This window comes from Phascolarctos cinereus, unplaced genomic scaffold, assembly GCF_003287225.1.
Source record: "Phascolarctos cinereus isolate Bilbo 61053 unplaced genomic scaffold, phaCin_HiC Scaffold_726;HRSCAF=1367, whole genome shotgun sequence".
Classification (NCBI taxonomy): Eukaryota; Metazoa; Chordata; class Mammalia; order Diprotodontia; family Phascolarctidae; genus Phascolarctos; species Phascolarctos cinereus.
In genome coordinates this window covers 424,686,320-424,702,844 of record NW_027556098.1, presented here as the reverse complement: position 1 = coordinate 424,702,844, position 16,525 = coordinate 424,686,320, and the positions used below count along the sequence as shown (strand labels likewise).

At 49.2% G+C, this 16,525-nt stretch overlaps 1 protein-coding gene and 1 long non-coding RNA gene across 4 annotated transcripts in view; one reads left to right on the top strand and one right to left on the bottom strand.

Moving 5' to 3' along the window:
- LOC110197909 (uncharacterized) overlaps window positions 1–1,801 on the bottom strand; it is a 39,724-nt gene extending 37,923 nt beyond the window's left edge. The window contains exon 1 of the long non-coding RNA XR_002321588.1: window positions 1,732–1,801. This is a non-coding gene — a long non-coding RNA (uncharacterized LOC110197909). The remainder of the gene's footprint in view (window positions 1–1,731) is intronic.
- SHANK1 (SH3 and multiple ankyrin repeat domains 1) overlaps window positions 1–16,525 on the top strand; it is an 83,846-nt gene that overhangs the window by 42,207 nt on the left and 25,114 nt on the right. For 2 of the 3 annotated variants that reach the window (XM_020971958.2, XM_020971955.2), the window contains 7 exons: window positions 1,434–1,516; window positions 1,676–1,800; window positions 3,618–3,753; window positions 4,166–4,246; window positions 5,033–5,056; window positions 5,271–5,333; window positions 8,445–8,563. In XM_020971958.2, coding sequence (XP_020827617.1) covers window positions 1,434–1,516; window positions 1,676–1,800; window positions 3,618–3,753; window positions 4,166–4,246; window positions 5,033–5,056; window positions 5,271–5,333; window positions 8,445–8,563 — 631 coding nt within the window. The remainder of the gene's footprint in view (window positions 1–1,433; window positions 1,517–1,675; window positions 1,801–3,617; window positions 3,754–4,165; window positions 4,247–5,032; window positions 5,057–5,270; window positions 5,334–8,444; window positions 8,564–16,525) is intronic. The other variant, XM_020971957.2, reaches the window with a different exon arrangement.

Below are 16,525 nucleotides of genomic sequence, written 5' to 3'. Positions count from 1 at the left end.
ATCTATAGCTATTTGCTGGAATGGGTTTGGTGCATGTTTGGGCATTACTGAAGCACGCTGTGTGGGTGATTGGATATGACAGGAATGGGGGATAGTTGGGAACTGAAGTCTGTTGAAGGGAGTATTTGGATATCACTGATGCATACTAGAGTATGCAATATTATTGTAGCATATATATTTGAGTGTTAATGAAGCATGTTAGAGCTATATTTTGGCATTATTTGGCATACCCTGGATTTATATTGGACTGGGTATAACTGGACCATACTTAGGGTATACCTGGAATTTGGAGCATGTGGGAATCTTGTGATTACCAGAACATTTGGGGAGGATAATATACTAGAGTGCAATGGATGTAACTTTGGTCATTACTGGAATATGTTGGGTCTGTGGCTAGGTTTTAGTAGCTTCCGTTTGGTACACTCTTGTATGGGTGGCAAGTGACTGGATTCACTAACCTAATGGCCCAAGGAAGCCTTGGATTTGGAGGATTTGGCTCTAGTATTCCTTAGCTGTGTGACCCTAGACAAATGATTTTCTTTTCCTGGACCCTGGTATCCCTCTCATGTATAAAAGGGAGATAAGGCATTCACGATCTCCCTCCCCTTCGGAAACCAACTCTATATAGTCCAATAATGGATCATAGAGGCAAGTGCTTTAGAAAGAAACTCCATAGAAAGCACCTCATGAATTACCTTGTTGGTAACATCATTGCCCAGGTATGTCTGTGTATGTTATAGAAGGTGCTTGGATGGCTTTAGAGTGTGCATGTCCAATCATTACTGAGGTATGCTGGCTCTCTGGACACAGGCCATGGGTGTAGCTATTGCTAAAACCCATGTGAAGTGGGTCTTGGTAGGAGAGATTATTATTAGAATATACTTGGTGCACATCTTGGTATTGCTGATGAGGCATAAATGTGAATTGGAGTATTAGTGAAAATATTGAGTGTGTTACTGGACTTATTTGAATAGGCTTGTTATATGGTGAGGCCCTATTGGATTGTAGTAGGGAATTTGCATAAGGAACATTATTGGCCTATTCAACAAGGAGCTTCATCATTGGAAGGTCCTGGGACCATTAGTTGAATATGTTGGAAGGGTACAGGGTCATTACTTTAGTGACTCAAGGATCTCAGTGGCCAAGTACTCTGGCCACCTGTGCTGTGTCCCCCCACCAACCTAGCAGAGAGGTTCTGCTCAATGCACAAGAGATCTCAGTATGAGGGCAGCATTTTGGCTTTGGGCATTTTGGAGTGCACTGTGGGTTATTGCTGATATAAATCTGACTACAGAGTAGGAATATTAGGAAACATGGAGGGGTCACTAGAGAGAGCCTGAGCCACAATAGCAGGTCTCCTGGAGTGAGGGATGGAAGCATGGAGCTTGGGGCTCACTCCACTCTTCTCTATCGCTCCCCTTTCCCACACACAGTGACTACATCATTAAAGAGAAGACCGTCCTGCTACAGAAGAAGGACAGTGAGGGGTTCGGTTTTGTGCTACGGGGGGCCAAGGGTGAGTACTAGGAATGGGGTAGAATGGCTGCTTGCTGAGCCCAGGGAATGGCGGAGGGGTTGTGGTCAGCTCTGCTACCTTGGGAGCCTGGGTCTGGCTCCTGTGCCCTCCTTGGGCTCCTCCCCCCTCCCCACCGACCCTCTCTGCTCCTCCCCGCAGCGCAGACCCCCATCGAGGAGTTCACTCCCACCCCAGCGTTCCCTGCCCTACAGTACCTCGAATCGGTGGATGAGGGCGGCGTGGCTTGGAGAGCAGGACTTCGGATGGGGGACTTCCTCATCGAGGTGAGCCAGCAAGCCCAGCCCCCAACTCCCTGGTGACCCTGTCGGGACTCAGGCATTTGACTTCCCAGTGTCTGGTTGTCCTGTCAGGGACCTAACATCTAGCTCTCGAGTCTCCAGGAACTGTAACCTTCCCTGCCAGGGAGCTAGGTGACGTCATAGTGGACAGAGCACTGGGCCTGGAGTCAGGAAAACCTCAGGTCAAATCCAGCCTCAGACACTTACTAGCTGTATGACCCTGGCCAAGTCACTTCACCTCTGCTGCCTCAGTTTCCTCAACTCAAAAATGGGGATAATAATAGAACTTTCCTTGCAGGGATGTTGTGAGGATTAAATGAGATAATATTTAAAAAGTGCTTAGCACAGTGCTGGCACATAGTAAAGACTCAATAAATGTGTGCTTGCTTGCTTTCTTCTTTCCTTCCTCCCTCCCTTCCTTCTTACCTTCCTTCCCTCCCTTCCTTCTTTTATTCCTTCCCTCCTTCCTCTCTCCCTCCCTCTCTCCCTTCTTTCCTTCTTTTCTTCCTTCCATCTTTCCTTCCTCTCTCCCTTCCTTCTTATCTTCCTTCCCTCTCTTCCTTCTTTCCTTCCTTCCCTCCCTCCTTCCCTCCCTTCCTTCCTTTCTTCCCTCCTTCCCTCCTTCCTTCACCCTCAGTCCCCGTGGTTCCCTCTCCCTTCAGGGTCCCATTCTTCTGGTTCTGCTCTCTGCTTAGACACATAGGCACCCTGGGTATCCAGCCCCCAGAAATTCCCCTTGGCTTCCTCTCCTTTCAGGGATGTCACTGAGCTAAAGGAATTTGGCCGCCCTCCTTCTTGCCAGTTCTTCAAAGACTTCCTGTCCTGGGAAAGGTGTAATGAGAGAGAGGGTGTTAGGTGGGAAGGTGTTTGTGGATTCATGGACACAAGCTGGAGAGAATGTCGGGGTTTTTGCAGGCTACATTGGAAAAGGGAGGAGATCCATGGAAAGGGCAGAGAGGGAGAGACCTGGGCTGATTACAGGAAGGGATGGAGTGAGAGATGTCATAGGGAAGAGAGAGAGCCTATGAAATCATGGGGAAGAGAGAGATCTTGGGAGGGTCCCAGGGCAGTAGAACTCTAACAATTACAGGAAAAGAGATGTCTGGAGATGACAGAAGAGACACCCATGGGGAAGTCACAAGAATGGAAAGTTTGGAGCAGTCAGCAAGCACTGAAGTGCCTACTGTGTGTCAGGTGCTGTGCTGAGAGCTGGGGTACAAGAAGGGCAGAGAGTGGTTCTGGCTCTCAAGGGCTCACAGTCTACTAGGGGTCATCAGAAGTTCTCAAGGAAGGAGATTGAGAAGAATCATAATGGCCAGCATCACTTTACAAGTATTATCTCACACAGTTCTCACAGCAGCCCTGGGAGATAGAAGCTAGTATTATTCCCATTTTACAGAGGAGGAAACTGAAGCAGAGAGAGGTGACCAGACTTGCCTAGGGAGTACTCAGCTAGGAAGTGTCTGAGGCTGGATTTGAACTCTAATCCTCCTGATTCTGAGTCAGACTCTTGGTGTACTGGGGCTCCCCCTAACTGTCTTGCTATATGAGAGTCCTGAGGAGGGAGACGTGCATCTGGGAATCACAGAGAAAGGGAGGTCTAGGGACAGGGGGAGTTGGTGGGGGGAAGGTCACAAGGAGAGAACGCTCTAAAGGGGTCCTTAGGTCAATGGGCCTTAAAGAAGTCCTGTAATCACCCTTTCTGTGTTTTATACCTACTTCGATGGGTTCACACTGTCTCTCCCAATACGGGGGAGGGCAGGGACAGTTTCATTTTCTTCTTTGGGGTGTTTCCATCCTAGGTGAATGGACAGAATGTTGTAAAGGTTGGGCATCGGCAAGTGGTCAATATGATCCGCCAGGGTGGCAATACCCTGATGGTGAAGGTGGTGATGGTCACACGGCACCCAGATATGGACGAGGCTGTTCACAAGAAAGGTGACCTGTTCCCTGGTCCCCAAGGGCCCTCCCTGTCTGTCAGAGATTTTTCTGAGACCAGACCTCCAACTTCCCACCCAGGGCACCCTGACTAGCCTGCCACTTCCTAACCATGGGCCTATAGGCCAGTTCCTGAACTTCTGTGAACTGGAGGTAATCAGCCTATCTCCCCCACCCCCAGTCTAATGAAGGGGATGTTATCTTTTACCCCTTGGGAAGTGCCTGCACATTGTAGGTCCTTAAGACATGCTCATTGACTGAGAAACCCCATCTATGGGGAAAGAGCCAGGCCAGGTCCTTGCTAGGGGAACCTCCCACCCCAGAGGAACTTTGGTGTGGATGGAGCAGATGCAGCCCCATGCACTGCGCCACCACTCTGCCACGGCACTAACTCGGCTCTTCATTCTTTCAGTGCCTCAGCAGGCTAAACGTCTCCCACCCCCCGCCATCTCATTGCGGTCTAAGTCCATGACTTCGGAGCTGGAGGAGATGGGTGAGGCGGCATTGAGTGGGGCAGGGGGAGGGGACCAAGGGCTTGTTAGTGTCACTAGTAGCAGGGGTCCTCGTCAGCACCTCTTGGAGCCTGCAGCGTCTGGCCCACTGTCTCTCTGGCTTTGCTCCCAGTCTGGTCTCCATGTCCTCAGTCCTCTCTCCATTTCTGTGTCTCAGGCTCTTCTGCAGTTTGACAGCTAGTAGAGCACATGGGTCCCGGACCAGGGGGTCCAAAGACTTGAGTTCTAGTCCTGGTCTGACCACATGCCAACCAGGGGACCTTGGGCGAGTCCCAAATCTTCTCTGGGCCTGTTTCCTGATATGTAAACCAGAGATAATATAAATACAACAAACATGGCTAAGCACCAACTGTAGCCTGAGTACCGTGCTGGTCCTCAGAAAAGGGGGCACAGTAGCAAGGTTAGACGAGACTTGGTCTCGGCCCACTTTCTGCAAGGTGCATAGAGCCCAGCCCCGCACCCACCTCACAGGACTGTTATGAGCAAAGTGCTTTCTAGGCCAAAGAGCTATAGAAATGGGAGCTGAGATGTGCCCGTCTCTTGCCGTCTTTCTGTTTCTCTGTGTGCCCCTCACTCAGTCCTTGCCCCTCACTGGCCACCCATGATAATACAGGAAGGTTCAAACCACCCCTAGGGCTTCAGGAGGGGGACATGGCCCCCTGGGAGGGCAGGTTTCCCTGGGGGTGAGGGGCGGGCAGTTTCCAAGACCCTGGGCCTCCCCCCCTCACCTCCTAATTCTTGGCTCCTCTGCTGCTCCCCCTGGCTAGTCTCCCCCTGGAAGAAGAAGAGTGGTGAGTGGGTCCCAGGGCTGGGGGGAGGGCCCCCAGGTACATCCCTGTCTCGTCCCCTTCCAATTAGCCCCCCAACTGTGGTGGCCCCAGGGGATAACCCTACACTTCCAGACAATCCATTGGCACCCTCTGTTTCACCCGGCTGGCAGACTCTTTGTTCTGTTCCCCCCCCTTGCCTGGGCTCCCACTGATCATCACCTGCCTCTATCCACAGATTATGAGCAGGCACCGATGCCTAGCGTGGAGAAGAAGAGGACGGTCTATCAAATGGCACTAAGTAAGCGTCAGCTCCTGCCCCCACGTCCAAGCTGCTTCCCATCCCTGGCCATGCCTTTGCCTTTCTGTCTGGCCACACACTCCAGCCCACTGCACTGAACGTTGCCCCATTCTCTGTGATCCCTCAGTCTGCCATCCCAACATCCTGTGCCCCCATTCATTTTGGCTTTATATTCTGTTCTCCTATTGTGACCCCCCTAGTTCTCTCTATCTCTACCCTCCTTCCTGCTGCCCATCCCCATGCTCTGTCCCTGACTCTTCTGTGCGTCCTCACACTTGGTCCCTCCTATTCTGTCCCCTCCCCAGTTCTCTCTCTACCCTTCCTCTTCCTGCTGTCCATCCCCATGCTCTGTCCCTGACTCTTCTGTGCGTCCTCACACTTGGTCCCTCCCTCCATTCTGTCCCCTCCCCAGTTCTATCTCTACCCTCCCTCTTCCTGCTGCCCATCCCCATGCTCTGTCCCTGACTCTTCTGTGCGTCCTCACACTTGGTCCCTCCCTCCATTCTGTCCCCTCCCCAGTTCTATCTCTACCCTCCCTCTTCCTGCCCATCCCCATGCTCTGTCCCTGACTCTTCTGTGCGTCCTCACACTTGGTCCCTCCCTCCATTCTGTCCCCTCCCCAGTTCTATCTCTACCCTCCCTCTTCCTGCTGTCCATCCCCATGCTCTGTCCCTGACTCTTCTGTGCGTCCTCACACTTGGTCCCTCCCTCCATTCTGTCCCCTCCCCAGTTCTCTCTCTACCCTCCCTCTTCCTGCTGTCCATCCCCATGCTCTGTCCCTGACTCTTCTGTGCGTCCTCACACTTGGTCCCTCCTATTCTGTCCCCTCCCCAGTTCTCTCTATCTCAACCCTCCCTCTTCCCACTATCCATCCCCATGCTCTGTCCCTGACTCTTCTGTGCATCCTCACACTTGGTCCCTCCTATTCTGTCCCCTCCCCAGTTCTCTCTATCTCAACCCTCCCTCTTCCCACTATCCATCCCCATGCTCTGTCCCTGACTCTTCTGTGCATCCTCACACTTGGTCCCTCCTATTCTGTCCCCTCCCCAGTTCTCTCTATCTCAACCCTCCCTCTTCCCACTATCCATCCCCATGCTCTGTCCCTGACTCTTCTGTGCGTCCTCACACTTGGTCCCTCCCTCCATTCTGTCCCCTCCCCAGTTCTCTCTCTACCCTCCCTCTTCCTGCTGTCCATCCCCATGCTCTGTCCCTGACTCTTCTGTGCGTCCTCACACTTGGTCCCTCCCTCCATTCTGTCCCCTCCCCAGTTCTATCTCTACCCTCCCTCTTCCTGCTGCCCATCCCCATGCTCTGTCCCTGACTCTTCTGTGCGTCCTCACACTTGGTCCCTCCCTCCATTCTGTCCCCTCCCCAGTTCTATCTCTACCCTCCCTCTTCCTGCTGCCCATCCCCATGCTCTGTCCCTGACTCTTCTGTGCGTCCTCACACTTGGTCCCTCCCTCCATTCTGTCCCCTCCCCAGTTCTATCTCTACCCTCCCTCTTCCTGCTGCCCATCCCCATGCTCTGTCCCTGACTCTTCTGTGCGTCCTCACACTTGGTCCCTCCCTCCATTCTGTCCCCTCCCCAGTTCTATCTCTACCCTCCCTCTTCCTGCTGTCCATCCCCATGCTCTGTCCCTGACTCTTCTGTGCGTCCTCACACTTGGTCCCTCCCTCCATTCTGTCCCCTCCCCAGTTCTCTCTCTACCCTCCTCTTCCTGCTGTCCATCCCCATGCTCTGTCCCTGACTCTTCTGTGCGTCCTCACACTTGGTCCCTCCTATTCTGTCCCCTCCCCAGTTCTCTCTATCTCAACCCTCCCTCTTCCCACTATCCATCCCCATGCTCTGTCCCTGACTCTTCTGTGCGTCCTCACACTTGGTCCCTCCTATTCTGTCCCCTCCCCAGTTCTCTCTATCTCAACCCTCCCTCTTCCCACTATCCATCCCCATGCTCTGTCCCTGACTCTTCTGTGCATCCTCACACTTGGTCCCTCCCTCCATTCTGTCCCCTCCCCAGTTCTATCTCTACCCTCCCTCTTCCTGCTGTCCATCCCCATGCTCTGTCCCTGACTCTTCTGTGCGTCCTCACACTTGGTCCCTCCCTCCATTCTGTCCCCTCCCCAGTTCTCTCTCTACCCTCCCTCTTCCTGCTGCCATCCCCATGCTCTGTCCCTGACTCTTCTGTGCGTCCTCACACTTGGTCCCTCCCTCCATTCTGTCCCCTCCCCAGTTCTATCTCTACCCTCCTTCCTGCTGCCCATCCCCATGCTCTGTCCCTGCCTCTTCTGTGCGTCCTCACACTTGGTCCCTCCCTCCATTCTGTCCCCTCCCCAGTTCTATCTCTACCCTCCCTCTTCCTGCTGCCCATCCCCATGCTCTGTCCCTGACTCTTCTGTGCGTCCTCACACTTGGTCCCTCCCTCCATTCTGTCCCCTCCCCAGTTCTATCTCTACCCTCCCTCTTCCTGCTGTCCATCCCCATGCTCTGTCCCTGACTCTTCTGTGCGTCCTCACACTTGGTCCCTCCTATTCTGTCCCCTCCCCAGTTCTCTCTATCTCAACCCTCCCTCTTCCCACTATCCATCCCTATGCTCTGTCCCTGACTCTTCTGTCTGTCCTCACACTTGGTTCCCCACCCCAGTTCTGTCTAATCTTGCATTTTACCTCTCCTTTTCTGCCCATCCTCACTTACCTTGGCCAGTCACTATCATATGGTCCCCTACACCGCCTCCCAACAACAATTTTGTCTGTTCCCCAAACTTGTCATCGCTGTGTGTCCATGACTGTGTCTGATGTGAATGCTCCCAGGGCTGATCTGTCTTCCTGTCTCCCCTCTCCCCTTGGCCTCTCTCCCCCTTTGTCTCTCCACAATCCCACTGGCTTTCTTCCCTCCCTCTCCCTTTCAGTTTCTCCACTGCAACCCCAGATCATTTTCCTTTCCCTCCACTGCATCCACTGAGCCCTGGTCACTCCTTCTGCCCTGCTCTCCTGCCTCCCCCCAGAGTCCATCCAGTCATGGAGAGTGACAGAAAGGGGTTGGGGAGGAGAGGAATTGGCTCGGTTTGCAGGCGAAGTGGAAGTGACCTTACCATGTGCCCTTCCTCCCTGCAGACAAACTAGATGAGATCTTGGCAGCAGCTCAGCAGACAATCAGTGCAAGTGAGGGGCCGGGGCCAGGTGGCCTTCCTTCTCTGGGCAAACACCGAGCCAAGGGCTTCTTTGCCACTGAGGTAAGGAAACAAGCGACCGGCAATTAGAAACCTGTCAGGTGAGGGGCCAGGCTGCTCTCGGCCCTGTCCAGCTTCTGAGGAGTCCCCGTTCTCCTTTCCTAAAACACAGAGAACATAGTCCTGCCTTGTTTCTGTCCAATCTGGGCCTCCGCTCTCACCATGTTGTCTGTCTGTTGGTCCCTCTTCAGTGTCTAGCACTGCACACCCTACTCCTGCTCTCCTCCTCATTGGCTCTGCCCTCCTCCCTGGCCTTCTCTGTTCCCAGGCCTGGCCGTGATCCCTGTCCCCATCCCCAATTCTCTCACTCTTATCTGTCCCTTCCCTCACCAGTCATCTCTCTTTCTAGCTCTGTCCATCCCTTCCCTCCTTTCCAGTCTTCTCCTTCCCATTGTGCTTCCCCTCTCCCTTCCTCCCTCCCTTTCTTTCCCCTTCCTTTCCTCCCTCCCTCCCTCCAGTCCTTCTTTCCTTCCTTCCTTCCTTCCTTCCTTCCTTCCTTCCTTCCTTCCATCCATCCTGCTTCAGCCCTTGGGGCTGTTCTCTCTTCCTCTTTTCTCTGTGTCCTCCGTTGACCCTTCCACGATAAAATGAGACAGGGGCTCACTACTCACAGGCCATTCTTGCCAGTTGGGCTTGTAGGCTTCTGGGATTTCTGCTGCCATGCCAAAGTCAAAAAATAGACCAAGTCTGTTCAGACTTCCCCAATTCTGTTCAATTTAAGATGCCTTTATCAAGCAACTCCACTGTGCCCGCACTATTCTTGATGCTAGGGATGCAAAGTCAAGAATGATGGCTTCGAAAGGCTTCCAGGTCTTGAGGGCAGGGGCTCTGGATCTTTGTGTGCCCTGGACCCCTTGGCAGAAGGCACAAGTGAAAACAAAGCAGAGAATCATCAAGGAGAGGAGGGAGAAAGAAGCATTTATTAAGTACCTACTGTGTATTAGGCCTTATGCTAAGCACTTTACAAATATCTCATTTGGTGAAGGAACCTGATTAGATTGAAAGAGTTACCAAAATATTTTTTAAAGCAAGCTTATGCACCTGCTGGAATCTCTGCACTGACTCCCCACCTCCCCAAGTCAAGAACGCCTTTACTAAGGGAATCTGGCATGACACAAAGAAAAGTGTTTTCAAAAGGGAGGAGACTCTGACCACTGAGAGGATTAATTCCCCAAACCCTAGTTACCCCAGTCACTGTCCTCTCCACCTCTGTCTTCCTTTTTAGACAGTTAGCTTCAGTTCATGCATGCACACACATGCGCACACATGCATACGTACATGTTTGCAATACACCACGCAGCATGTCATACACACACATGCATACATACATGCTTACAATACACCACGCAGCACAGTGTCACACACACACATGCACATGTATATGCACATACATTCTTGCAAACACATTGCACACACATACACATATATACATACAACACGCAGCATTGTGCATGCACACATGTACCCATGTATACACACATATGTCTACACATAGGCATATATGCATGTGTGTGTACACACCCATCACTGCACATTTCCTTTATCATGAGTCAAAGAATCCTTTCAAGGTAGACATCCTTTTTTGCAAATAAGAACTATAAGTTTCTGGAATGTTCTGGTTCTACCAATGATCCATGCATAGGGCTTTGGGCATATTACTCTAACCTCCAGTTGGAGTCTCTGTTTCTTCACCCATAAAATGAAGGGTTTGAAACTTTGGACTAAATTATTTCTAATGGCACTTTCTACTTTAATATTCTCCATGCATGAGAAGTATGTACAGGTAGGCTGGAGCCAGCTGTTATCCCAATGAGAACATTTACACCTCAGAAATCAGAAAATGCTACAAATCAGGCTTGACTGATTGTTTTGTTGGTTTTCTAGACTTGAGAAACTGAGAGAAAAGGTTAATGATGCAAATGAAAAAGTGTTAAAAGTGTTTCATGCAGATATTCCTTCCCTTGGGAGAGCTGGTTATTAAATGTGCATAGCACACCTCTGACTACAAAAAGGGAGATATTCTGGGACCTCCTCCAGCTCTGCCCTCTGCATTTTCCATGGCTCTTGAGACCCCTTTCTCAAAGCAGCTTCTCTCTCAAATCTCAGTCTTCCTCTTCCTGGGCACTTCCTTCCCTCCTGCAAGTCTTGTCTGGCCTAAGACATGCAGTGGTCCTTGGCCCTCTCTTACATGTAATAGGTCTTAGATCAATTGATTTGCTTTCTGGTGAAACTGCAGCTCCTGGGGCCTCTGCATGCATTGACTTTCCTCAAAGTCAAGATGCTTCATCTCTTCTTATCTTCTTTTATCTCACTTTCCCCAACGGAGACTTGGCTACTCTGGCCATGAATGACCCAGGTTTTGAAGAGATCATTCCTTCCTCTAGCCCCCTGGTCACCTTCCTGGTGACAGAGCAGTACTTGTATATTTGTAACAGACAAACGCATGGGAGGAGATGGACAAGGGTCACATGGGAGGGGCTGCAGTCGACATCATTGAACAGAGTAGATGAATGAATGAGATTGCCAAATCCACTTCAGTACTTGAGTAGCCAATTTCTAGAACATATTTATGTTGGACACAAAATCATAAGATTTTAGAGCAGCAAGGACAGTGAGAGCTCTCCCTGCCATTTCCAGGCTCTCCCTCTGCCCCCGTCCCTCACTGACTTCTCCTTGAGTGGGCTTCCTCCAATCCATATCTGCCTCTCAGTCATGGTCCTGGTAGCTGTTGTCTACCGACCTCAAGAGACTCTCCTTCCTTCATCAATGAGGTCAGTGCTGGCTTACAGTCTTATCTCCTCCTTCACTCCTGCCATTGTATTGGGGACTTCGCCTATTGGCACACCTTCAAACACCCCAACTTCTCAGTTCTTCAACTGATTGATTCATTTCCCATAAGCTCCTCCTCCACCTCATCACAGACACACACAAAGATGGTTATACCCTTGATCTTGTCATCACCCATAAACGCACAATTTGCGTATTGGAGAACTCCAAAAATCCCCTATCTAATCAACATCTACCGTCATTCTCCATCTGCCTCTACCTTCCAATCTCCAACCCCTTCTTTGTCTAATCCCTTGGCCTCTCAATTCTTTCCCAGGTCATCACCCCTGCACTAGCTGCACTCTCTTTTCCCATCTTGACCCCTTGGTGAACCATTCCAACTCCATACTGTCTACTTCTTTTAAGTCTTCTGCTCCCTTATCCAACCCCCAATCTAGCTATGCCCACCTCAGCCTTAGATCATTCCCACCATCTGTGGCCTTCATTGCTACACATGTACTGCTGAATGAAGGTAGAAAAATCATGCAACCATTCTGATGGGACCCACTACACATTTATGTTACACAGCCTTAACTGGGCCCTCACTACTTCTAGGCAATCTTACTACACCTGCTTTATTAATTTACTCTCCCACTCTCCACAGCAGCTCCTTCAAACCTTTTTGTCCTTCCTTAACCTCCCATGGCTGCCCTTCCCCCTACCCTTTCAGCTGACAACCCTGCCTCATATTTTACAGAAAAAATTGAGACCATTCATTGTAAGCTTTCTCTCCTCCTCCTCATCTTGCATCACTAACATGCCTTCCTCCATTATCTCCTTCACCCTTGTTTCATCTGATGAGGTGACCTTTCTCCTTGCCAAAGCAAACCCCTCTACAGGCACAAGGGATCCCATTCCATCCCATCTACTCCAGTGGACCGCCCCCATCCCATCCTCTCCACTCTCTTATTCATCTTCATGTTTCCCTGTCTACTGGCTCCTTCTCTATTGCCTACAAACATACCATTGTCTCCTTAAAAAGTCCTCACTTGCTCTATCCATCCTCACTAACTATATTCCCATATGTTTCTTCCCATTTGTGGCTAAATGCCTTGAGAAGGTCATCCATGATAAGTTCCTCCATTCCCTTTCTTCTCACTATTAACTCTCCACATCCCGGCCCTGCTAAGCCTTAGCCTTGGATCACCCCTTATCATTTGACTGAAACTGCTCTCTAAAGTTACTAATTATCTCTTAATGTCCAAACCCAATGGCCTTTCCTCCATCTTCATTTTCCTTGACCTCTCTGCAGCCTTTAACACTGTAGGTCACTCTCTCCTCCTTGATCCTCTCTTCTCTTCAGGTTTCTCCCTCTACTCTACTTCATTTGGTGATCTGTTCAGCTCCCATGAATTTAATGGCCATCTTTATACTGATGATTCTCAGATCTACTTGTCTAGTCTGGCATCTCCAGCTGGATATCTTACAGACGCCTCAAACTCAACATGTCCAAAACATGTCCTTATTTCCCCCCAAACCTTCCCTCACCCTAACTTTCCTATTACTGCTGCGAGTACCACCAACCTCCCAGGCACACAGGCTTGCAAACCAAGTGTTGTCTTTGACTGCTCACCCTCTCAGCCCCATATCCAACTTGTTTCCAAGCCCTGCCAATTCTACAATTGTAACATCTCTTGTATCCACCCTCTTCTCTTTTCTGACACCTCCACCAGCCAGTACAGGCCATCCTCACCTCACATCTGGACTTTTGCAAGAACCTCCTGGTTGGCTTTCTTGCCTCCAGTCTCTTCCCACTCCGGTCTATCCTCCATTCAGCTGGCAAAAGTGACTTTCCTGAAGTACATATCTGACCATGTCACCCCTAACTCAGTAAAGTCCAGTGGCTCTCTGTCACCTCCTGGACCAAATATGAAATCCTCTGTTCGATGTTCACCGCCCATGCCTTTCTGGCCTCCTTACATCTTGACCCTCTGCACATACTCAGACTCAGTGACACTGGCCTCCTGGCTGTTCCTCAGACACAACACTGGATCTCTGGACTCTGGGCATGTTTCTGGGCTGTCCATCATGCCTGCCGTCTGCCTCCTGGGGTCCTTAAAAGCCTTGCTAAAATCCCCCTTCTCTGACAGGCCTCTCCGGGTGCCTTCCCTCTGTTGACTATCTCCCGTGTGTCCTGTCCAGATCTTGTTTGTACATAGCCATTGTCATGGAGTCCCCCCACTTAGACCAAGGTCCTTAAGAGCGGGCATTGTCTTTTTCCTTTTTACGTATCCCACAATGCCTGGTATGCAGTAGGAGCTTAATCAATGCCTGTTGGCTGACTGACTTAGAGGACATTTATATAATATTTTTTATTTCATTTCATTTTTAAAAATGCAGTTTATTGATGTCTTTTGTCTTTACAACCCAGTCATTCAGAGGGAAGAAACCCTCTCCCACTCATATTGAACCCGAACCACCCAAATGCGGTGGCCATATTGGTCAATGTATGCCACACTCTGCCCTAGTAGTACCCTGACCTTCAGTCATGGGGAAGTAGAGATGCTTCATTATCTGTTCTCCAAGACCATCATTGGCTGTCTAATTACCCAGTTTGGCTTTCTCTGAGTAATTTTTCATGTTCTGACTCTCATTTTAAAGAACAGAAATCTGAGAGAGGCAACCTGCTGAAAGTCATTCAGCCAAGTTAGGGGCAGAGACGGAATTTGAATTCATCTCTTTTGAATTCCAATCTAAGGTGCTTTCTGCTATGCTTGCTGCCTCTGCGGTGACTCTGGCATCCCTAAACTCACTTCTCCTGAGTCTACCAGCCTGTGTTCCTCAGATATTTTGTAATCAGTTTTGTTTAACATACTTTATTTTTTTAATATTCACTGTTTTAAATTTTGAGTTCTAAATGCTCTCCCTTCTCTCCAGCTACTCCCCCACCTATTGAGAAGGCAAGCACTATGATACCCATTATATATGTGAAGTCATACAAAACATATTTCTATGTTACCCATATTGCAAGAAAAATAAAGAAAGTGGAAAAAACTGCTTCAATTTGCATCCAGAGTCCATTAGTTCTCCCTCTGGAGATGGGCAGCATTTTTCATCAGGGGTCCTTTGGAATTGTCTTAGATCATTGTCATGATCAGAGTAGCTAAGTCTTTCACAGCTGATCATCATTACAATATTACTGTTACTGTGTACAGTGCTCTCCTGGTTCTGCCCACTTCACTTTGCTTCCATTCATATGCAAACCTTCCTAGGTTTCTCTGAAGCCATCCGCTTCTTTATTTCTTACAGCATAATAGTATTCCACCCTAATCACATGCCACAGCTTGTTTGGTCATTCCCCAATTGATGAGCATCCTCCTGATTTCCAATTCTTTGTCGCCACTAAAAGAGCTGCCATAAATACTTTTATACTTCTGGGTCCTTTTCCTTTTTCTTTAGTCTCTTTGGGATATAGAACTAGTAGTGGTATGCTGGGTTAAAGGGTATGAACACTTTTATAGCCCTTTGGACGTAACACCAAATCGTTTTCCAGAATGGTTGGACTGTTTCACAACTCGACCAATAATTAGTATCCCAATTTTTCCACATCCCCTCCAACATTTATTATTTTCCTTTTATGTCATGCTAGCCAGTCTGATAGGTGTGGGATGGTACCTCAGAGTTGTTTTAATTTGCATTTCCCTAGTTATTAGTGATTTAGAGCATTTTTATGTGACTATTGCTAGCTTGGATTTCTTCTTCTGAAAATTACCTGTTCACATCCTTTGATCATTTGTCAACTGAGGAGCAACTTATTTTTATATATTTGAGAAATGAGGCCTTTATCAGATAAAATTTGCTGTAAATTTCCCCCTCAGTTTTCTGCTTCCTTTCTAATTGTGGCTGCATTGGTTTCATTGTGCAAAAGTTGTTTGGTTTTTTAAAAAAAATTTCATGGAATCAAAATCATCCATTTTACTTCCTATGATCCTCTTTATCTCTTTTTTGGTCATAACTCTTCCCTTATGCATAGATCTGACAGGTAAAAATTTCCATGCTCCCCTAATTTACATATGATAGCACCCTTTATGTCTAAATCATGTGCACATTTTGACCTTATCTAGGTTTATGGTGTGAGATGTTGGTCTATACTTAGTTTCTGCCAAACTGCTTTCCAGTTTTCCCAGATGTTTTTGTCAAATAGTTAGTCCTTGCACCCAAATCTTGGATCTTTGGGCTTATCAAACACTAGATGACTCTGGTCTTTTACTGCTGTCTTGTGTACCTAATCTAGTCCACTGATCCACTCTCTATTTCTTAGCCAGGACCAGATTGTTTTGATGACTATTGCTTTGCAATATATTGTGAGCTCTAGTACTGCTAGGCCACCTTCCTTCACATTCTTTTCATTGATTCCATTGTGTAAATTAGTTTTGGAAGAGTAGTTATTCCTCTGAGAGTCAGAGTTTTGGTCAGTCAACAAGCATTTATTAAGTGCCTACTGTGTGTTGGACACTGAGCATTCAAAGGAGAGCAAAAGTTCCTCTTGAGGAGCTCATGATCTAATGATGGAGACAGCATGCCAGCAACCAGGTACAAGCAAGCTATAGACAGGATAAACTGGAGATAATCAATGTAGGGAACGGCACTAGGATTAAGAGAGGTTGAGGAAGGCTTCTTTCAGAAGGCAGGATTTCAGCTGGGACTTGAAGGAAGCCAGAGAAGCCTAGGGGCAAAGATAAGGAGGGGGAACATTTCAGAGATGGGCAGAGAGACTTCCTGGAGTCAGGAGTGGGGGGGTCATGTTTGAGGCACAACCAAGAGGCCAGAGTCCCTGGATCACAGAATATGTGGGATGGGGAGGGATGGGAAGAGTAAGGTGGCAGGCTAGCACCAACTCCATCCCCCAAAGACGCCCGTGATCCTAGCCAACCTTAGAGCCCAGACGACATTTTACCCACATGCCCACTCCCCCCATAGAAGAGTTCCCTCTAGAGCAGAGAAGCTCAGAGGCTCAGAGCGGGCGCCTGGCACAAGCCCCAGGCCTGGGGTCAGAGGACCCAGCCTGTGCTCCTGGTTCTGCTGTCGACTCTGGGTGACTGGAGATGTCATTTCATCCCAGTGGAGTTCAGCTTCCTCCTCTCTATCAGGAAGGGGTGGGACAAAGCCATTTCTGAGGTCCCTTTCAGCTCCAAATCT